This window comes from Camellia sinensis, chromosome 3 (genome assembly GCF_055761805.1).
Source record: "Camellia sinensis isolate YWXY chromosome 3, ASM5576180v1, whole genome shotgun sequence".
Classification (NCBI taxonomy): Eukaryota; Viridiplantae; Streptophyta; class Magnoliopsida; order Ericales; family Theaceae; genus Camellia; species Camellia sinensis.
The window spans coordinates 209023598-209046906 of NC_138963.1; the positions used below are offsets into that span (position 1 = coordinate 209023598).

General features: G+C 33.5%; 1 protein-coding gene across 2 annotated transcripts; it reads right to left on the reverse strand.

The window, feature by feature from the left end:
* Positions 1-128: 128 nt before the first annotated feature.
* On the reverse strand, positions 129-12322 carry LOC114260838 (uncharacterized). 2 transcript variants are annotated; one of them, XM_028201022.2, is made up of 16 exons: positions 12026-12322; positions 9045-9444; positions 8688-8913; positions 8312-8557; positions 8087-8202; positions 7319-7417; positions 7093-7180; positions 6615-6844; positions 4512-4696; positions 4130-4329; positions 2977-3309; positions 2760-2861; positions 1827-2124; positions 1151-1299; positions 765-1049; positions 129-497 (listed from the first exon to the last, which is right to left on the reverse strand). In XM_028201022.2, the coding sequence occupies exons 2-16, from the start codon at positions 9356-9358 to the stop codon at positions 282-284; spliced, it is 3087 nt and encodes a 1028-aa protein (XP_028056823.1). In that variant the 5' UTR covers positions 9359-9444; positions 12026-12322; the 3' UTR covers positions 129-281. The 2 variants fall into 2 exon arrangements, with proteins under 2 accessions (XP_028056823.1, XP_028056825.1); XM_028201024.2 differs by lacking the exon at positions 2977-3309.
* Between the last annotated feature and the right edge of the window lie 10987 nt (positions 12323-23309).

Sequence of the window (23309 nt, forward strand, 5' to 3'; positions counted from 1 at the left end):
CCCAGTAAATGAAGAGGTTGCTGATTTTGTTTCTGTACGAACAAGTCCAAATGTAGACTGATGTACATCAACTGCTACTGAGAAAAAACTAGGATCAAAAAATAAAACAAGAAGAAAACACTTTGACGTGTTTGAATTAACCACTAACAAATTAGCTAGTAGATAAGAATGGGCCAAAATCAAATGGATCATACAAGAAGAGTGCTCTACAGTACTTTTTTCTTCTCATTGCTTCCTAGAGAATGTAAGTTACAACTTGCTTACAAATATCAAATTTCAGATCAATGACTATTTGATCCATTCATTGCTACTCCTAAGTCAGGTTTACCTTTTTGTTGAATAATAAAGTGATCAACAATCCGAACGGTGCTTAATGGATCCTGCTGTGAGGAAACGGCACGCCATTTGCTTGGAAATCGTCTGAGGTGGCTCAGCTGCTGCTCCTGCTCCCTTGGCTCCCCATCCCACAGAGGATCCAGCTTCCATTCCTTCGGAACCTACGTGTCCAAATGAACCAGTAATATTTAGAATTGATGAATAGGAATGAGTCTGAAACAATTTAAAAAGCAAATAAGAGCAACTAAAGCACATTCTCACACCCATGCCCGTGCGCACACAAAAAATAAAAATAAAAATAAAAATAAAAATAAAAATAGCTAATATAACTGCAAGGGTAAAAAAAACCTCGAGATCACCATCACAGTTTTAAATGATTTCATTTGACAAAATCAACCACCAAAAAATACCGAGCATTGGCTTCTTACCTTATCAACTGCAAGGGTAAAAACCTCAAGATCACCATCACGGTTAATATGGAAGCGTGTGAATGCCTTGTAATTAGCAATACGAAGAGAGGAAAAGGCTTCATCGAAGTGTAGGTGAAGCCAATTAATGCATATGTACAAGTAGCTTCCAAACACCAAAGAAACAACTGGTGTGGAGAAGACCCAGAAATAAAGGAAGACAGAAGCATAGTAGATAACTGCACCACCTCGGGAGAGTGAATCCATCCCATTCTTGCAGATGTTGTTCCTCGTAACAGCCATGACCTGAAAATCCCTCCCGATGTCAGTACAGTGAAAAAAGACAAAAAGAAACAGAAGATATAAAAGAATTTATTTTGTATCCCATCTCAAAAAGACATTCTCACCTCTGGAACATCGAATGCAGACATGAGATACTTGATACACGCTGGATAAAGACCGAATGTCCACTGTTCTATACGAGCCCGAAGGCCAGTTGGGTCTGGAAAATGCTCGCTTTCAACTGACCGATACCATTCATATAGAGTATGATAACCTATGATGAAACTTCCAGTGTTCAGTCAACATACTGACCATAATGATCAAATCCATATGGCTTCAACAACCAAATTACTGATTCACTAACTTATCACGTATATATATATTGCACCAAGTTTAGATGACTATTCATACAATTTAAATTGTCAAGTATCAATGCTTCCTTTCCCAATAAATTTAATTACTAGTACTTCAAGCGTCAAATATATTAACACTGATCTTCTCAACACAGCTTTACATCCATGGTAGCATCCACCGTCGAGGTCTGGAACATATATAAGTATATGGCTATGTCATCAAATTTTGTGTCAGATTGTGACATATTCATGTATACCCATAACAGGATATGAAACGAATCAAAATACAGAAAGAACACAACCCAAAAGAAATATTTGAAAAAAAAAAAAAGAACTAAATGATTACAACTGATAATACGCTAAGGTAAAAATGCAGCACTAAATACACGTAATGGAAATGCACAAATGCTTTCATTTTGATAACATCAAATGAAACATGAAAAATCACCTGAAGTTGCTAGTAGTTTGTGCTGGATACAAGTCTCAACACCTAGTTCCAACAGCAACATGAGAATAAGTGCTGCAGCCAAGTGTGCAGAAACATGAAGAACCCCAATTATCACCCTTCTTTTCCGAGACATTTTGGACGGGACAAATGTGAAAGCAGTTATTAACAATAGCATGGCACCCGCTGAAGACACATACGAGTGTCCCAGTGAGTACATAAAAGCATCCCATACCAAGCTAAAGAAGCTCGTCAGTTGACCAGAAAATGTATCATCCCGCAAGATATGGTCCAACTTACACTGGAAAAAGGAGTGGGCATAATCAGTCATCTCTTTGTAAAACAATAACTTGACATATACTTTCAAGTTATTGCATTGTTTGTTTCAACAGAAAACATTTTCCAACAAAAAATATTTTTTACAGAAATTTCCAAAATATGTTTTCCAAAGAAATCTTTTTTCTACGTTTGGTTGTGAATTTGAAATTAATGTGCTACTGGTTGTACTAGTGGTGGTGACAATGGTGATGGGGTGGTGGCATTAGTAAGACAATAGTCTATAAAATATTTTTCACTTTTTTTTGTCCAAATAAGCTTGTTTGCGGTTGACCACGGAAAATGCTTTCCAAATGACTTTAATTTACTGTCGTACCAAACATCCAAAAATGTCAAAAATGTTTTATGCCGAAACAAACAGATCACAAGCAAGTCTGAATTTTCTTTTGTAAAAATAAAATTGAGTGAATAAAGCAAGCAAACAACACTAATCTAGGACAGGCCCGGGCAAAGTAGAAAGGTATAACTTTTGGTAACTTGAGGAGAAAAGTGTTTCAAGTCCAACAAGGAGAAAATGATAAACACGGTAAACATCAAGTCAAACAATACCAAAAGTCCAGCGGCATCGCAAAAGCCTAAGAGAATCTATGAGGAACTCACCTGTGGGAACATGGAAAAGGCCAAAATAAAATATATAATGCCACCAATAAAGTCAAACTGCCAATTTTTCTTTCGAAACTTCAATATGTTTCCCAGGGCAATCTGCAGCACGATTACCAGCGGATTATAGCATTAGCACATTATAGCACCAATGAATACAACAAAAAAAACTGTACAACGTAAACATAGAAATGTCAAGGAAATGGAGATTCTTTACCCTGCTTGAATCTTCAAAAGAAGGATAAGCAGCCTGGCTCTCATAGGAAGTTCCATATAATTTGTTAAAATTACTGAAGACGTGTGTGGGATGCAAAAAAGCACCACCACAGCCGTTAACAAGTAAATGTTGAACGTAAACTGGCTTATCTGATGGAACGTATGAATGACGCATATAGTGATGCAAGTCTCCAGCTATACGAACTTTACACCTTCCTTTCAAACAGTCACATATTAGATATGAGACATTCTTCCCTGTCTTTGCATTCCAGTAACAATCAAGAAGCCAGTTCGGTTCATGTGTCATGATGATGACTGAATCATTCTCCCCAACCTGGATACAACTTCTTCCACTTAACAATGAATACAAAATGCAAGTCAAGAAAAGAAACCCCATATACTTTTAATACTATAGCAGATATGACTAGAATTCATTTACACACACAGCCAACTACACGATAGGCACAGAAAACGAGGATACACCTTCAGGAAAGAGAACCACATGTCCGCTACATGAATGGCACCGTGAAGTATTGGCAGATATTTGAGATCTTGTGAACTAATTGTCATAATGGTTAATTACCGGAAAATGGCATTCATGTACATGGTTCTATATATAAAGGATCAAACAAACTTTGTCAAATTGTTTAAGTTTAGTTTCATGAATTCACAAATTCATAAGCACTGCTGTTACTACAATAATGAACTATATGTTTCATCATAGCAATCAATTCAGAATGCTCAAGGCAATACATCAAAAACCAACCTTCACAAAGAACACCATTTGTCATCAATATAATATGGCATCATCATAAACAAGTTTATCTACCACTACCATTTCCTTTTCCCTGGTGAGTATGGCCCAAGCAATCATCATAGCCCATGAGATAAAGACAATAGCACGGGATCACTAGGACTATGGCCCATAGGGAACTTTCATCTATCGTTTTTCACACTTACACTGTACAAGCAAAAACTCATAATCCAATATTTTACATCATGATAATTGTATGCTTTACAAACAACTCCAACAATTGAAAGACACATACTTATCCAAAGAAACTGTTTACATACGTTTGCAGCATATTATATGACAAAACATGCAAATGCAATGTTAACACAAACTGTACAATCTTTAGGTAGACAGAAGATACCTTTTCCTTTATCAATTCTGAGAAGAATTTGAATTGGTATACATCTATATCACAGTGGAGAGCGAGGTCAAGACCAAACACCCACCACCCTTTAGGTAGTTGCAAAGCAAAGTAGCTTTTCCTCTGAGGCATAAGCCATCCACCCAACCAGCTCTTATGACAAATGTGCCTTATAAAGGTTTGAAGTCCATCAAACCAATCTGTAAAACCAAAAAAGAATTATACCATATCAACATCTAAATATCAACAAACTTGAAGAAACTAAATTCTAAAGACACCAGTGATACCGGTTCAGAAGGTTTTACACTATTAAAAGAATATTTAATTAAGTAGTCATGGAAAGAACAATTAGAGAAAGCTAAGACCATGAATTAAGACCAACCATGGTTTCCAGGGATAGCAAAACACTGAGGTCCATCATACTGCTTCAGTTCAGACACCCAACTAGGTAACTCTGGCTTGTTTACAGCTACATGCTCTTCTTTATACCATGGTGGAGGCTGGAGAGCGTATTCAAAAGGACGAAAGAAGCGATTTTCATATGTAAACCCTGATGGATTAGGATACCTGTATGCCAACCAAAATAAATGGATAACATACCACAGGTCCCTGCCCTGATTTTAGGGATGCTGAAAATTGATGGTTAAAATCACAGAAAATAATGGGTACAAAGGTGACATATACACAAACAAAAATCTAGAGGTAGTACATCGTAGCATGTTAGAAGTGATATCATTGCTGGTGCCACTGATACATTACACAAGGCAGTGTTTAAGATCTTGATGCATTGCTGGTGATAGTGCTAATGGCAAACCGGAGGGCCCTTGTCTAGCACTTGCTAGGTTTTACCCCATCTTCGCTCATTCCATCATATCTCCTTAAAGAAGAATTGTAAATGACATGTTCCATAAAAAGTTTCCAAACCATCAATTGAACACTATATTTGGAAGGACATTCCAAACCCAAACCCGAGGACACACCCCAGAAAAAAATAAATAATTGTATTTAGGAGGCAACAAACCCAACTCCCCCAAATTTAACCCTTAGGAGGCAACAAATCCAATTCCATTCCAAATCAAACACAAACCTGATGATCCATTACAAAAAGTTGCAACCAATATCATTGACTATTTTACTTAATAATGACATCCCTAAAACACAAGTACTCCACAATGCAATTTCTTGAAATGATGAATAGATTACTTGCATGAAGAATTTTAAGTGCAAGAGATTTTTGAATGAGAAGACATTTTTAGAAAGCTTTATATACATTATTGGGTCTATTTCTTAACAACAAAAAAATTTTGAACAATTAGTGGTCAAACTGGTATTTTAGCTCTGGTTCCAAGAAGTCTTCGATTCTTGGGCTCAAGCCTCATAATCAAGGTTCTAAAAAGCAGTTGCGGTCGCCGTAATGGTGGCGGTGGCGCGGTTGCGGTTCCAGGATGTAAAGGTTGTAGATAACGGTTGCAGTAACTGAAACCATGAATTTTTTTATTTTTCGCACAATTTGAAAAAAACTTACCGATACGCATATTTTTTTTCCATGATTATACTTATTGGGTTACAAATAAATATTGATCAATTTTTGTAAATTTTTAAGTATGATCCGATATATTTATTATTTTTAAATTACTATAAACTGAGTTTTTTACATTTTATTTTAATAATTAATGACTTTATATTATACAAAAAATCAATCACTAACTATTATATATAAGATAAACAATGACAAAAATAAGAGAATAAATAAGAGCCTAAATATATATATATATATATACATATTTTAACCAAGCCAAATAGATAATGACCACACTTATTATTATTATTATTTTCAAACAATATATAGATAGACACACACAAATAAAATGGTTGAGTGATAGCAGCTGAATAGAATAGCATAGGTCTTACAGCTTCAATTCAACAAATCAATAACATATTCTTCATCTTCCCTCTTCTCTCCCTCTATCTCTTGCTCCTCCATTTTCTCTCTTTATCTTCCCTTTTCTCTCTATCCCTCTGCCCCCATTTTCAGCTTTTTTTTGTGTGTTTTTTCGAAAGAAACAGTTTGGAACCGTTACGTAATAGTGTTACACACCGTTACGGCTGTTACAGCACCGTTACGACTGCTACGGCAGCCACTACGGCCGACACACCTGTGAATCTCAATCACACTGCAAAAGCGGCCGTAACGGGTGGCGGTAACCGCCAAAACCGTTACGTAACGTAACGGTTGCGGCCACTTTTTAAAACCTTGCTCATAATATATGTTTGTTCCCCCATTATGGTTGTTACTGTCAACTCTATTCTATATGCACCCTATAGCATCACCCTCATAAAGTCATAGGACTTCTACAATTGAAGTTCAGGCATCCTTGTAAGGCTAATCAATTGACAATGCATTGCCACTAACCAGTCAACTATTGGCTATTTACTCAACATTTCAAATATTATAAATCATAAATAGGTATATGGTCAAGCTTACGCAAGATCACCCCCAATCAAGAGAAGATCTCCACGTGGCAGGTTAATCACTTTATCCCCACTGCGGAGCCGAATGGAGGGTTGAGCAAGAAGTCGTGCCACACTATAAGAGGAATTTCCACCATCACCAGTATCTGCCATAAAGTCAAACCATATATCATCCTTGTCACTGAAATGATTGTACAAAAGATCGTTCTGTTGTGTTCCATCTTGTACCCTACTCATAGCCGCCTTATGATTGGAGGAACAGAAAAACAAATGAAAAAAAATGTCATTAAATTAGGAAAATAGCTTGATCGATAAAGTTTTTAGTTTATTATACAACTGCTGAAAGAATAAGACGAGCTTGCTTTGCACAAAATAGAACATTGTAGCGTTACATTTCTTCCACAAGCAAGGAATAATAGCATGGAATGTAAATCAAGCTATCCAACAACAACATGAGATCAGTTAATAGCATGGAATAATACAAACTACACCTGCATCATACGCATATCAAAACGCCCAACAAACACAGTAACTGATACCAGGAGGTCAAAAACTGTCTTGAACAAATCAGCTGATGTCCTGCAATGGTCATGAGCAACATTGAGATGATTGACAAAGCTTTTCCCCTCACCTCCTGCTGCCCAATTCCCACACCTCACACACACACACAAAGTAATGGAAATAAAAGAAATGTTAATTTGATAAAGGAACACACACCCTGAATACCAAGGAACCATATCCAAGAAATCTGGCTGCATTTGCTTTTTCTTCAACTTCTCACATTCTTTGACTGATAATGGGTGAGTAAGAGCCCATCTGTCGGTTGTCAGACATCAATGAAATATAAAACAGAAGACAAACAGAAATGAGAGGCTTAAATTGTTTAATCTTAAGCATACTGAACACTTGCAAAGTTGCAACAATATTCATACTTTTTGTCCCCATATTCAACAATAGAGAAACTACAAGATGCCAAAACTATCCAAAGGAGCTCTACCAGCAAAGTTTTATAAGTTGACGATAGGCTGAATTCGTGATGAAATCACTTAATAAACCAGTCCAGAAGCAGGTTAAAATCTACAAATAATCAGCATCACCTAATCAGGTGCAGGGCTGTTATTCATTTGTTTTTATTATTATTCTTTAATAAGAGTTTTGTCAACTGGATAATGGAACAAAACCAAAAATAAGATCAACCCTAACGCCATAGCTTTAACTCTAAACAACCAAACCTTCCCCGTACGCATGGGGAAATGGCAGGTGGGCATGTCAAAACAACAACACGCATAAAGGTACTTACATTGTTCTTCACATGAATGATACAAACCAGCCGAAATCAATGAGAAGCTTAGCTATCAGCCACAGAACTAAAATTAAGGGAATAATATTAAAATAAAATGGTAGATTGACAAGTGCCCTATTATAAGTCCCAGTTACAGTCAACATGAAATGAAGAAAACATAACGTATACAAGTTACCACTCACCCTGTTGATCTTTCCACCACATAATTGGCAATGTAGAGGCCTATAAATGTGGCCCATAATGAATATATGGGAGAAATTTCATTTGATGATCCCGCAGATGAGCCACTGCCATCTAACTGAGAGAGAGAGAGAGAAAGAGAAGACATGTAATAACAACATAAATATCCTCCATAACGAGAACAATAAAATATTAGATGAAATGAAATATATGGCCAAAGACCATACCTCGCCATAAATAACCCACTTAGACAAAAGTGGATAATCACTAGCAGACCCAACTGGAGCAAACCACGATGAGCAGATCTCGTCTTTTAATTCATTCATGCGGAGTAATTTTGCAAGCAATGTTTTTTGCTCTCCTTTGGACAAAAAAGAAAACCAACCAGAATTTGTTCCTTCAAGTGGTTTTTCCCTCAAAATAGCATGGTTGCCACAGTAACTATAGAATACACAGCAGGCCATACTTAAAACCTACACAAATAACAAGAGAATTAAAAAAATAAAAATAAAAGAACCATGTCATACACTCTTACTTGCAGAAGACAGACCTAGAGATTAGGGTAAATATTTCAATTTAGTCGAATACATCCTCCGGACTCACCGCACAATTTTGAAGAATGGTCAGGATTGCAGGCCTCCTTCCAGCAACACGAGCAACAAGACCAACATACCAGAGGCCAATAAATATAACATGGAAAACAAGAAGAAACAAAATTGATGAAACGTAAATTGTCAAAAACAAAGAGAGATTCATCCTCATATCAACACCCATTGATTGAAAACTGGGAAGATGATATACAGCTGCCACTAAAATCCAGGCTATATACCTGCAGAACAAAGAGTAACCAAATTAGCAATACCCATGAGCTTAATCTAAGAAATTTTGTGAGCTATAATTAATGCAAGTGTGTGCATAAAAACATAATTAACAAAAACAAACAGAGCAAAAAAAACTTACCACCGACTGAAATTTGAATAACTTGGTTTAATTGTCTTCCCTATGAATGGAGACGAAAAGAAATAGAAAAAACCAAGCAGACAAGCATACATTGACCACCATTTGATATTGTTGTCTAACTTCTGTATGAGAGTATGCATGTTGTCTGACGAGATAAAGAACAGGCAACCGAAACCCACAGCAATAACAGCATGGCGTGAATGCTCATGTGGGTAAGGATATGTGTGAGTTAGAATTGTCCTGACCCTCTCCATTTTGAGGGTATCTAGTAAACCAACAGACTGCCAGTCAGAGCCCACCAGATAATCTTGCATTCATGTTACTTCACTTGATTCAAATTCTTGCCAAGAAACTTTACTTTGCAGGAACTAAATCCACCATAAAGAGCATGTAATGAGTCCTGAGTACAAATTCAAACAACAAATTAATAAATATATCTTAAATTTTCAAATTTTCTTCATTCAATTACTTGTCTGTTGTCTAAGGAGAAAAAAAATATGTGGGTAATTGATATGACAGCTAGGGTAGCCAAGAAGATCACAAAACCTTAAATCTAGTCCAGTTCTACATCCTCATTCAACATAAAGGGGACTGTTCCAATTTATCCACACAATAATAATAATAATAAAAAATAAATAAAGGGGACTGTTCCAAGTAGATAGAATGGGACTCTTCACCCAGTCAATGTTCTGGTCAGACTGCAGATCTATGTGAAACTTTCGCTAATTGTTTCTATTACTAATAAAACTACAAGTGGAGGCAAACACAACGTGTTCCAATTTAATAAAAAAATTATTCAAAATTATACATCAACAAAAGAAAAACAACCAAAGTCAAAAACAAAAAGAAAAAAAACGGAAAAGCAAAATCAGCCAATTTATCAAACAACAGCCGAGATTAAATCTCACATACATATAGATTTCTAAGGATACATTTATGTACTGTCTCAGAGAAGAACCAACTCAAATTTGAGTCACCTCACCTGAGGTGTGTATTAATGTTTGCAGCAGAAACCTCCGCTGTAGCAACCAAAACCCAGTCAAGACAGCGGTTTTCCGGCCAAATTCTAGCTGTTCTCTGGTCAATTTACAATGATTTAAGTTCTAACCAATGGCAATTTGCCGCTGCATGTCCTACGATGGTTGACATTTGAACATGCAACAGCAGATTGATATATATATATAGAGAGTGAGAGAGAGCGCGGGGGGGGGGGGGGGAGACTATGGGATGGGCCATTGTTTCTTTTCTGTTGGACTGCACTAAAAGAGAGAGAGCTTACAGGGGGTCGCACTAACAAAGAGAGGGCACACAGGATGGACAATTGTATACAGGATAGACTGCTGTTTCTTTTCTGTTGGGTTTGCCACCAATGTAAAATGTATAGTGCAAGTGATTAATTGGTGCGGAGGAGAAGGTCCACTGTGTGACAGGGTTGGATACCAATGAGTTACAGGTGATGGGTTAAGGGCACGAAAGCCAACCCCGGGCAACTGAAGGTTTTGCTAACAAATGGGAGTTTCAGAAATTGAACTGGATCTGCAGGACCCAAAAAAAAAATTTGAAAGTGATTTGAACCGCACATGATAGAATAGTTTGAGAACCTATCTTAAAAATAAAAATAAAAATAAAAATAAAACCGTATCGGACATTCAACACTTGGATAAGGTATGGAATATGTGTACATGTGTAGTTATATAGTCAACTAGCAAGCGTATTTAGTAATTCAATTTGCAATGTAACTATGCGTGAAACTCCCATATTATGCATGAAATGGTCCATGGCACATTGGTAACACCATTTTAGTCTAAAAAATAAAAGAAGTATTTTGAAAATATGAATATGCTGTCATGTCCTTCGATATGAGAATTAGATAAATCTGACACCTAAACACATACTCACACCTAACCCTTGTACACATGTCCTAGTAGCTGAGAAGCATGGACACAGACACGTAACACGACACGGATACGATACGGACACGCTGACACGTTAATTTTCAAAAAATATAGGACACGATACGTGGGGGACACGCATGAAATATATAATTTTATATATTTATTATATATTATATATATAAATATATCATTCAAATATAATATAAAATGCAATATGACACTAATTTCTATAAATTTATATGGGTTTTGTTTTATTATTATATCTTAAATTGTTGTATTCAAACTTATAATTAGTTTCACATGTGTCTAATCGATAGACACGTGTGTTTAAGTGATTGACACATGTGTCCTCCAAGTGTTCAAAAAGTGTTTGGATCTTTAAAAAAAATTTAAAAATAGGACACGTTTTGAAGAGTGTCAGACACATGTCCTAAGAGTGTCCAAAGAGTGTCGGTGTCCGACACGAACACGACACGGATACGTCACCTTCTTAGAAGTGTCCGTGCTTCTTAGCCTAGTATCAATACAAGGCTTAGGAAACACCAAATCAGTCTCCTATTATTAATATGTGACTGCCATAAAGGCTATTAAGCACAATGCTGGCAAGTACTGTTCTTTAAAAGATTTATTAAACTGACTTCCAAAGATGCACAACCCATTACCAAATAAGATTGTAGAGCAGCACATGTAATCGTATTAATCAAGTTTACATATGTTTTTCCCAAAATGACAAACACCCTTTTCAACCTCGTAGTTAATATGAACTCTCACTTGGTCACATTAGACACGCATTGGTGTTAAAACTATTCCAATTAGGGTTTTATCAAAAAAAGAAAAAAGAAAAATGCGGAACCCAGAATTCATCTATACAAAAACTAGGGTTTGATTCAAGAATGAATAATTAAAGTAACAAATTAAAATGTTGCGCTTTACATTACATAAACACATTAAATCGATGATTTCCAAAAATAAAATTAAAAAAACCCATTGCACCCAAATCAAACAACAACCAATTGCACAGTAACCACCAATAAATTTAGAGAGATAAATAAAAAAAAAGAAAGATTTAGAGAGAGAAAGGAATACCAGAATGGGGGAATTGTAGGACAGAATTAGGATCTGAGAATGTCAGCGAAGAACCAACAAATGTATTCGGTCAAATAAAGAGGACACGACCATGATCTTTCTCAATTACAAGTTTCTAAAACTGCTTATATTGTGCAAGCGACGTGTGTTTCTTCTCCATTGTTGTTGTTTTCTCTGTTTTTTTGCTTTGATTTGGATTGGAAGTGTGATGATGGGAGTGGCAGAGCGTAAACAAATGAGGACAATATACACGTGTTCGTACGTTTGGGTGTTTTGTTTGGGACATCATAGGACGACAAAGCACGTGCTCTTATTACCTTTGTGTTTTGTTCTGTGTGTAACAGAGTAGATTGGAAAAGGACTTGGGGCTTGCTATGGGCCACTTCCTTGATCTTTGTTCATTTGTTTTTAGGGAAAAGTTAGGGCATGCTGGGCATAATGGAGTAAAATAAAATCTGAATAAAATGAGGGTAAGAATAGAATATAAAATTGAATAGAATAAGATGTTCATTTTTATTTTATTGTTTAATTGTCAGCCTGAAATGAAATGAAATGAAATGACATACGAATACCATGATAATTCTTATTTTCATATTTAGTTATACCTATTAAATTCATGAAATGGAATAAATTTTATTATTTATTTATTTTTTAACTAGTTAATAACAAATAAATTAAAATTTTATATAGATCATAATAATATTAATAGTTGTGAGAATAATGGTGTGAGTCGTAGTAATGGTGGTGGTGATGACGGCGACATCGGTGGTGGTGATAACAATGATAGTAGAATTTTAGTAGTAGATGGTTGTGGCCTTAGTAGTGATGATAAAGTGGTGTTGTGGTTGCAATAGTGGTGGTGGTAGCAGCAGCAGGGGTTGCGGCGACTAACGATAGTGGTGGTGGTAGTAATGGTGACATCAATAGTAAAGTGATGGTAGTCTGGGTGTTTGTTTCAGCTTTTCAAAACTAACTTATGCCTTTTAGCTTTGAAAAAGTTATTTTAGACTGTTTGGTTAAAACTTATTTCAAACAGTTTCTGATTCTAACAGCTTATTTTAACTCAAAAAAGCTGATTCTGAGAAACTGTTCACCCCTTACTTCTGATTATCAGCTTCTGCTATGGACATATTAATTTATAGTTATACTCTTAAATTTTTTTATTTTTTATTTTTTTAAAAATAGAAAGGCCCAAATGGACTATAGATTATTATTATTATTATTTATGAGAAATGTAGACAAACAAAAAATAAAAATTAATTAAAAAAACTATTTCACAGCTTATTTAACAAACACTACTCAGCAACTTAAATCTATAATCTAACAGCTACACCAAACAGATTAACAATTTCTGATTAAAATCATAATCTATAATCTGTTAAGCTATAATCTATAAGTTGTTTTAATAGTTACACCAAACGGGACCAGTATGGTGGTGTGGTGGTTGTGGCAATAACTGTGGTGGTGGTAGTAGTGGCGATTGTGGTGGCAATAGCATAGTGGTGACGGTGGCGATATGGTGGTAGGAGAATGGAATAGTGGTAGTAATTAAATAATAATATTTTTTTAAGTGTCAACAAAAAAAAAAAAAAAAAAAAATTATGATAATTTCATGATAGAATGGAATGTCCATTCTTTAGATTGGAGGAAAGATTAGACATTTTCACATTTTGTTGGAATGACTATTCTCACTTAAATAAGGCGTACTAAATAAGGAAAATAGAATGCAAAGCTTGAATGGGCATTCCAGCCCATTCTATTGTACTAAACGTAAGTGTGTATCATATGTACTTTATAATTACAAAATAATTTTATATTTTATGAGTTATAATTAAAAATAAAAATAAAAAAACTCATAACTAAACATAAAAAATGTTTTAAAATCTCAAAATAATGTCAAAATTAAAAATAAAAAAAATGGTCATAATAAAATAAGAAAATAACGTAATTAAATGTGCATATAGTATGGAGTGTGTATAATAAAATTATCCTCAAATATATTGAATTTGTTGGATAATTATAATTATATAATTTAATTACATATTATATTTATAAAAAAAATTAAACGTTAAACATGATTTTATTATTAAAATTTTTATTTATTTAAGATAATAAATTATGTGGCTATAGTTATTATTATCCTTTTTTTATGGATTGATATAGAAAGTTAAAAGTGAACAAAATAGATTAATAAAGTGAAGCCCATGCTGGGTCAGAAAGACGGTCCAACTCGCTTTATTTGAGAGTTATTTACTTGGAAATTAATATTTGTATAAAGTATTCATACAAATTATCACCAAAACGTTTAGCAAACAGAATCGAATGGATGGTTAAGATTGTCTATATGTAGAAAGTTTGAAGTGAACAAAATAGAATGAGGACAAATTATTTAGAAGTCCTATTTAATAGAGGAAACGTTAATTTAGTCCCACAATTTTTTGGATATTCTCAAAAATTCACTACATATTTTTTTTCTTCATTCTTCTTTGTGCATTTGTTCTTTTCTACTCTTTCTCTTCTTGATTTTTGGCGACCGACGATCATGCCTTACTTCTTCTCTTTCTCATTCTAATATATAATCACTGGTGACCGACAACCACCATTGATTGGGATTTATCGGTAACTACCGACTACTGATTCCTTACTTCATCCTCACCTCACCGATGGCAAAAGAAATGAGTTTTCGGCGAAGAAAATAAGCAGATCTATATAAGATCCGACTAGATCTAAATAAAAATTAGTTGTCGGAGTATAATTTTCTCTCTATATCTGATTCTCTCATTCGATCTCTCAATTTTTCTACCTTTTTTTTGCTTTACACTTCTATTTTCTTATTTTAATGGAGAAAATTTTCAAGTTATGAACAAGTTGTTTTCGAGTTTTAGTTACAGGCCGTAAAAATTGTAAAATTTTATAGTTTCAGTCATTATAATGCTGAAATGAATCATGATTTAAAATTGTAAAATTTTACAGTTTCATAAAATTATTTAAAACTGTAAAATTTTACAGTTTCACAACATGTTTTCCAATTTGATTATTAAGGATAAATGCTTAATAGAATCATACTTTGAAACTGACACATTTTACAGTTTTAAAGCTTACTCTTCAGTTTGATCAATGTTGGAGATTATTTGCTTAAGTCCTACAAAAATTGAAAAATAATATATATTTTTTCTCATTGTTATTGTTTGTTGTTGTTATGTTTTTTCTTTTTCTCTTTTCTTTTTAGTTTATCAATATTTAGCACATTTTGTTATATTTTTTTATTATAATTTCTCTATTTATTCTTTTTTTTGGGGCAATATTCTGGACATTCCGTTGAGTCTTCGACGATATTTTTTACGTCTAGCGAATATTCTGGACATTCCAGTGACTTCCAGTGATATTCAGAACACTCCCACTACAAGAAAATGCATTTTTACTGACCATTTTTGGCTACCAAAAACAATTTAGTCGCCAAAAGTCACGGAATTGGCTACCAAAAATAATATTAGTCGGCAAAAGTCAACTTTTTAGCTACTAATTTTTTTTAGCAGGGGAATGTTGATTATTGGCGACTAAAAAAAATTTAGTAGCTAAAAATATTACAATTGACGACTAAAAAAATTTTTAGTAGCTAAACATATCACAATTGGCGACTAAAAGAAAATTTAGTAGCCGTAGAGGTACCTTTAGCTACTAAATTGTTTGGTAGCCGAATGAAAATAAAAAAATTAATTTTTAATCTTTGTCGACCAAAATTTTGGTCGCCAAATGTTAAGTTTCGGCGACAAAACTCCGTTTAGTCACTGTAGACCTACTTTTGGCTACTAAATTTTTTAGTAACCGAATGAAAATAAAAAAATTAATTTTTAATCTTTGCCGACCAAAATTTTGGTCGCCAAATGTTAAGTTTCGGCGACAAAACTCCTTTTAGTCGCTGTAGACCTACTTTTGGCTATTAAATTTTTTGGTAGCCGAATGAAAATAAAAAAATTAATTTTTAATCTTTGCCGACCAAAATTTTGGTCGCCAAATGTTTAGTTTCAGCGACAAAATTCCTTTTAGTCGCTGTAGACCTACTTTTGGCTACTAAATTATTTGGTAGCCGAATGAAAATAAAAAAATTAACAAAATATTTATTTATTTTATTAACAACAATACCATTAGTCTCCACTTGAAAATTTGACTAAACAAAATAGTTATTTTATTTTATTTTTATTTTTATTTTTATTTTTATGAAGAGATTGTACACCCATCATCCAAAAATATTAATATCTTATTTTATTTTTTATTATCTCAAAATATTAATTTTTTTTAAAAATTAATTATTAAAATAATATGAATTTCTTATTTTGTCCTTTTTTTAAATCCATTAATAATACAAAAAGTACAATTATGACAATTGATATTTCTAAAAAAATATACTATCAAAAGGTAATTTTGAAAAATTAATATTTTTAAAATGTAATAATTGTATTATAAAAAGAAATTAAATTCTGAAAATAGACTATTATTTTGAGATGGAAGAAGTAGTCGGCTTTCATTTGATGGGTTGAACACATTTTTTAATAATCACTACAAGAAAAGTGGGTTTATGAGACGGAACTATTTGCGACGACACACTTGTTGTCTCAAAAAGTCACTTTTTGTGACGGCAGAAAATGCCGTTTCAAAAAAGCAGAGTATTTGCGACGGCACCATTTGCCGTCTCAAAAAAGCAGAGCATTTGCGACGGCACTATTTGCTGTCTCAAAAAATGAGAGTATTTGTGACGGCATTTTCTGCCGTCGCAAAAAGTGACTTTCGTTTTTTTTTTTTTTTGTTTTTAGTGAATATTTTTAAAATTTTAAATATTTTTTTAAGATGCACCTTATTTAGATGTATTTAAAAAATAAAAAAAATTATGAAAAAATATTTTTAAAAATTAATAAATACATAAAAATACAAAAAAAAAAATGTATTGAATTATTGTTTTTTTTTTTTGGTATTTAATGAATTTTTAAAAGATTTTTTTTACAATTTTTTAATTTTTAGGTGTATTTATGTTAGATGTGTCTAAAAATTAAAAAAAAAATACTTAAAATATTAAAAAAATTCAGTAAAAACAATATAACACGGAAAACAAGAAAGTATAATTTTCTCAAAAGAGTTTTTTAAAAACTCTAACCTAGCATAGTGATTGTGGTTTTGAGATAGCTTCATATATATACAGTCACAAAATGGTTTGAATAAATTCAACGGTATTTTTCTGTCGCAAAAAAAAACAAAAAAAAACAATGTCATCTTACTCTTTTAATATAACATTTCTCTTTTCATTCATTTTTTCATCTTCCTGTCTCTCTGTCTCTATCTCTCTCTTCTCTTTATCTTTTTCACTCATCACTTTTCTTTCTCTGTTTGTCTGTTTCTCTCTCTCATTTTCTCTCTGTGTCTCTCGCCTATCTCTCTTCTCTCTATCACTCTTATCTGTTTTCTTTCTTTGTCTCTCTCGCTCATCTCTCTTCTCTCTATCTCTCTCATTTCTTTTCTCTCTCTCTCTCTCGCTCATCTCTTTTCGCTCTATTTCTCTCTTTTTTTGTCTATCTCTCGCTTATCTCTTGTTTCTCTATTTTTTTCTATCTCTCCCTCTACCTCTCTCCATCTCTTTCTCTCTTTATCTCTTTTTTTGTCTCTCTATCTCTCTCTCTCTCCATGTCTCTCTCTCACTCATCACTCTTCTCTCTCTCTGTCTACTTGTCTATTTGTCTATTTATCCCTCACCATGTTCGCTTTGCTCACTCTCTTACTCCCATCTTCTCTATTTATCGAGCTCTTTCTCGATTTATCGATCCACTATAAGAAAATACACTTTTAGCAACCACTTTGTCTCTTTCTCTCTCGCCCATCACTCTATTTATGTCTCTCTCTCTCTATCTTCTTCTTTATCTGTTTCTCACAAAATTAAAATATTTTAAAAATATTTAAATACTTAAAATATTTAAAAATTTGATTTGAATTAAGCTTTGAAAAGAGTTTTAAATTATGTGTTTGGTTATGAGTTTTGAAAAGTAATGATTATATTTTGAATTGAGTTTTGAAAAATGGATGTTGAATTATGATTTGAAAGCTCAAAACAAACACCATACTTAAATTAATGGGTGGAACTATGACCACTACCACTACCACTCTCTCTGTCTCTTTTTTTTTTCTATGTCTCTCTCGTTAATCTCTTTTCACTTTCTTTCTCTATCTTTTAGTTTATCTCTTGCTCATCTCTTATCTCACTCTCTTTCTGTCTATCTCTCTCTCTCCGTCTCCCTCTCTCTCTCACTCATCACGCTTCTCTCTTTCTGTCTGCCTGTCTGTCTATCTCTCTCCCCCCACTGTGTTCGCCTTGCTCACTCTCTCCCTCATCTCTTCTTTATTTATTGAGCTCCCTTTCGATTTATCGATCCACTATAAGAAAATGCACTTTTAGCGACCACTTTGTCTCTTTCTCACTCATCACTCTGTCTCTCTATCTCTTTTCTCTATTCGTCTCTCACTCATCTCTCTCTCTCACCACCCATATTCTTTACCACATTTACGACTACTGCAAATGCCATTCAACTACCACCATTCTTCTATTTCTCTCTTTCACTCATCACTCTTCTTTCTCTGTTTGTTTGTCTATCTGTCTGTGTGTTTTTCGTTCATCTTTCTTCTCTCTATCCTTCCCATTTGTCTTTTCTCTCTCTCTGTCTCTCTCGCTCATCTCTCTCATCTCTTTTCTCTCTCTGTTTCTCTCGCTCATCTCTTTTTTTCTGTCTCTCTCGCTTATCTGTCTTCTCTCTATTTTTCTATTTTTCTATTCTTTCTCTTGTTCATCTTTTTTCGCTTTTTATCTCTCTTTTTGTATCATTCATCTCTTGTTTCTTTCTCTTTTTCTGTCTCTCTCTCTATCTCTTTCTCTCTTTGTCTGTTTGTTTCTCTCTCTTTCTCTCCGTCTCTCTCTCTCACTCATCACTCTTAATAGAACGTATTTTTCATTAAAATATTATCCTTACTTCTACCAAATAAAAAATAATAATAATAATTTTTCATTCATTAAATATTCATTTACGATGAAAATAAAAATTATTATTATTATTTAAATATTCATTTATGATGAAAATTATTATTATTTAAATATTTTTTTTTCCCAATCCCGCCCGCTCGGTTCCCCCATTTTTTTCCATTCTCGCGCCCCAAAAAATCCTCAATCTCTTAGAACCCTAATCGTCTCCTCACTCTCCAGTCTCATCTCAAATTCAACTCATCACTGTCCCTCTCTCTCACTCTCTCGTTTCGTTGTTCTTCATATCTGCACCGATCACTCTCTGACTCTCTCGTTGTTCATCTCATCGCACCGCCGATCTACTCACAGGTAAACTCTCTCTCAATCTCTGTCTGTCTCTCTCTCTCTCGCCCCGATCGTTGTTTTTTTTTTTGTTTTATATATATATATATATATGTACATATATATATATATATATATATATCAGATATCTCTCTGATCTAATCTGTCTCCCTCACTCTCTCATCTCATCAGTCTCACTCTCTGGTTTTGCATCTCTGCACCGATTGACTCACAGGTAAGCCTCTCTCTCTCTCTCTCTCTCTCCCCCTGATCTCTCATCTCTGCACCGATCGAACAGATCTGTTCTATTTGTTTGTTTTGGACCAACAGGTCTGTTTTGTTTGTTTTGGAATCTGTGTGTTTGTTTTGTTTTGGAATCTAATCTGTTCTGTTTATTTTATTCTGCACCAATCACTCTCTGTGTGTTTGTTCTTAAGGAATTTGCTGAATCTGTGTGTATGTATGTTAATCAGATTCATGTTGATTTTGTTGAATTTGTTCTTAAGAAATTTGTGTATGTATGTATGTATGTTAAGAAATTTGTTTGAATTTGTTCTTAAGAATTTTTGTTGAATCTGTGTATGTATCTACTTTCTTTTCTAGATTGGAATCCGACTAAATTGCCCATGGCCTGAGTTGAGGAGGTATGGGTCTCAAAAGTAGCTACTTTCTTTTCTCCAAGGTAACACTGTACTTCACTGAAATTTTTACATGTTGAAGTTGTTTATGTATTATTTGTTGAACATGGAGTGAAAGCATTTGTTGGGTAAATCTTACTGAGCAGTTAATTGATTTTACAACTATTTTTACTGTGACAAAGAAATATGAACCTGTTCATGCAAAGTGGACAACAGAACGATGTGCTATATGTAGATGGGTTGAGGATGGGGACTATAACAATATTGTTATTTGCAACAGGTGTTACTATTCTTCATGAATCTTTATGCTTAATCATCACATTTTATGCATTTGAATTACAATTTATTTGCTGAGATAAGATAGCACCTGATTTAGGAACTCTAGTAGAATCATCTGAGTCAATTTTATTTTTCATATATATGATTTTCATTCAAAGATGATAAACATTAATTTTTTAGGTTTAAAGTAGGAGGGATTAATATGTATAAATTTATTTTGTATCCAAATTTATTTTTTCAAACTTATTATGTGTGTGTCCACCTAGGTGTCCAAAGTGTGCCTGGGTCAATTGGTGGGGGGTTACTTTCTAAATTCTGTTTCTACCTCACTTGAATTTGCTTAACTGTAATTTGTTATGGAATGGACTTATGAATTAATATAATATTTCCTTTTTAGAGCCCTCATTTTCATGTGCTTCTTTTTTTGTATTAATAAATCTAAACACACACACACACACACACACACACACACACACACACATATACTAGTGGTGAATGCAAACACATATGCAATAGCACATTTACACTTTTGGGAGATTGATGAAGGAAGAAGTGGGATGATTTTGAAAACTGTTTTGACACTTTTTTTTATTATTTTAACTGTTTAGTAAACTGTTTTGACACTTTTTTATTATTATAACTGTTTAGTAGTAATTTTGAAGGGTCTTGTTGAATGGAAAAAAAAAATGAAATAACAATAGCACCAAATAAAATGAACACTTCATATAATAGAATAAAGGAAAAGATATATTATAATCTAGGCGTTTGTCTCTTATAAATCCTTATTTTTGGCTCTCTTGATAGAGATTAGGACACAAAGTACGATCCATAATGGCCAGTTGGTAAGGGAACATTGATAAAAACTAATCCACCAAAGGGGTTGTTAAGGAGCACACTTTTTCATGAACAGAGCAGCCTGTGATTATCATACCCAATTCAATTCTACACTGATTATCATACCGAAATGAAGCCAATAAAATAAAGTATGATGAAATATGGAGGATAGTAGTGACATGGAAAAGAGTTATCCCCTATTTTTAAGGGAGAAAATTGCACAATACTATTCTTTTGGGACTAAAATTTTCATTTACAAAAGTAAACGTATTTTACAATAAATTATTTTGTTCCTAAAAGTGTATTTATTAGCGGCATTTAAAAAAAAAATTCATTAAGTCTTTTTTTAACATTTAAAGACGGTCTTTTCGTGTTGACTCATATGATAATTAGTGGTCTCCTAATATTTTTTGCTACAAAATTTTTTCCCCATATAGAAACGAAAAAAAGTTAGCCTCTAAGACACTTATTTATTGTGATACCTTAAATTTGAAATCCTACGTAATTTTCAATTGTAAGCTAGACTACATTAATTGTTGAAAGGAAAAGACTCACAATATGTCTGACCCAGATATATATAGTTGAAGAGGTTGTGATCCACTGAACACCCATTATCTAAAATGACTCATATTTCTAAGTTCTCACTGATTCAAATTAGATGTTTATTTAGGCCTCTGATTATTTGGGCTGAATTTGAAAATTAAAAAAAAAAAAAAAAAAAAAACATAATTGGTGTCTTGAGCCTTGCATTAGGTTTGGTCTAAAGTCCAGAACTACATAAATGTGGGCTTTCATTTTCATTCTGGGCCTTGGTCAAAGTTAGATTTGCATCCACAAAAATGAATTGACATTTCGCCAAAGCTGTGAATATCAACCAGCCCTCATTGGTAACTGGCAATTTGGTTTCAATTGGGGCAGTTTCAGTGCTTTTAACATTATTGGTACTATTGCTTACTAGTTAGGATATTCAACTGGACGACGCTCTGATAATAGTTGCAAACAAAAATTTCAATATCAGAATGAATTTATTTTTGAAATTCATATCCTTGAATCTTAGAGGTTGAATGTTTTACATTAGAGTCAATGGGGCTATAGCACTCTTAAATAGGGATGGACATAGGTTGGGTTTGGCGTGGATTTTTAATAACCTAACCCGCTCCCTATCATATTGGGAGTGGGACAAATCAAGGGGTGATGGAATGGGACTAGAGCGAGAGAGGGATTAAAATATATATCACGTGTTAGCCTCCTACTATATTTGATTTTTAGCCTCCTACTATATTTGAAGGTGCGATTATTACAATGTTTTATAAGACGTGGGCAATGGGTGTATTGGAAAATGTTCTTGTATCTTTCCATTCCATTTCTCGATTTTCTGATTGCATTACTACATTTGCATTATTTTGCAGTTGGTGTCTTCAGAAAGAAAGGGACCAAACTATATGAAGCAAGCTTGAAGGATGAGAAGTGTTTAGATCAATGGCTTCATTGTTAAATTAAGCAAGTGTTTTAGTAAATAAATTTAATTTTCCCATCATGTTTACACCTTCAAAATATTCTGTAAACGACATTTGATGTAGAATTTTTTGTACAGAGGACATCTTTTTTGTATGATTTTGTATTTGTATGAAATTATTATTTTGGGTTGGATAATTCAGATTTGTATAGAATTTGATGTTAAAAGATCAAATTTTTGTATTGTTGAAACGAAATAGAAATAGATATATGTATTATTTTGTTTAAATACAGGGTGCAGGTTGCACGAAATAAATACAGGTTATGAAGAAATTAATTATAATAAAAAAAACACAAAATAAAGTTTTTTCCATTAAATGTTTAGTAGCGAAAAAAAAAAAGAAGTGAATTTGTTAGTGACTAACCAATTGGTAGCCAAAAAGGAAATCAATATTTTTAGTGACCAAATATTTGGCAGCCATAAAGAACCCAAAGATTTTTGGTAACTAAAAATTTAGTAACTAAAAATATAATGAAGACTTTCGGCTACCAAATGGTTAGTAGCCAAAAGTTTAATAAAATGAAAAATAATTTTTTTGGCAACTAAATTCTTTAGTCCCTAAATGTAGTAATGTTGTGACTAAAACTTATCTACGACAAGAAGTTTTAGTCGCTGAAAATTTAATTAATTTTATTTGAACACTTTTGGCGACTAAATATTTAGTCGCCAAAATATCCC

Excerpts from the sequence above, each read along its gene's own strand:
- LOC114260838 (XM_028201022.2), bottom strand. The coding sequence starts at position 9,358 with ATGCAAGATTATCTGGTGGGCTCTGACTGGCAGTCTGTTGGTTTACTA. Across the intron at positions 4,330-4,511 it reads TGCTATCCCTGGAAACCATG|ATTGGTTTGATGGACTTCAA; the intron begins GTTGGTCTTAAT and ends TTGGTTTTACAG. Across the intron at positions 2,125-2,759 it reads CCTTTTCCATGTTCCCACAG|TGTAAGTTGGACCATATCTT; the intron begins GTGAGTTCCTCA and ends TCCTTTTTCCAG.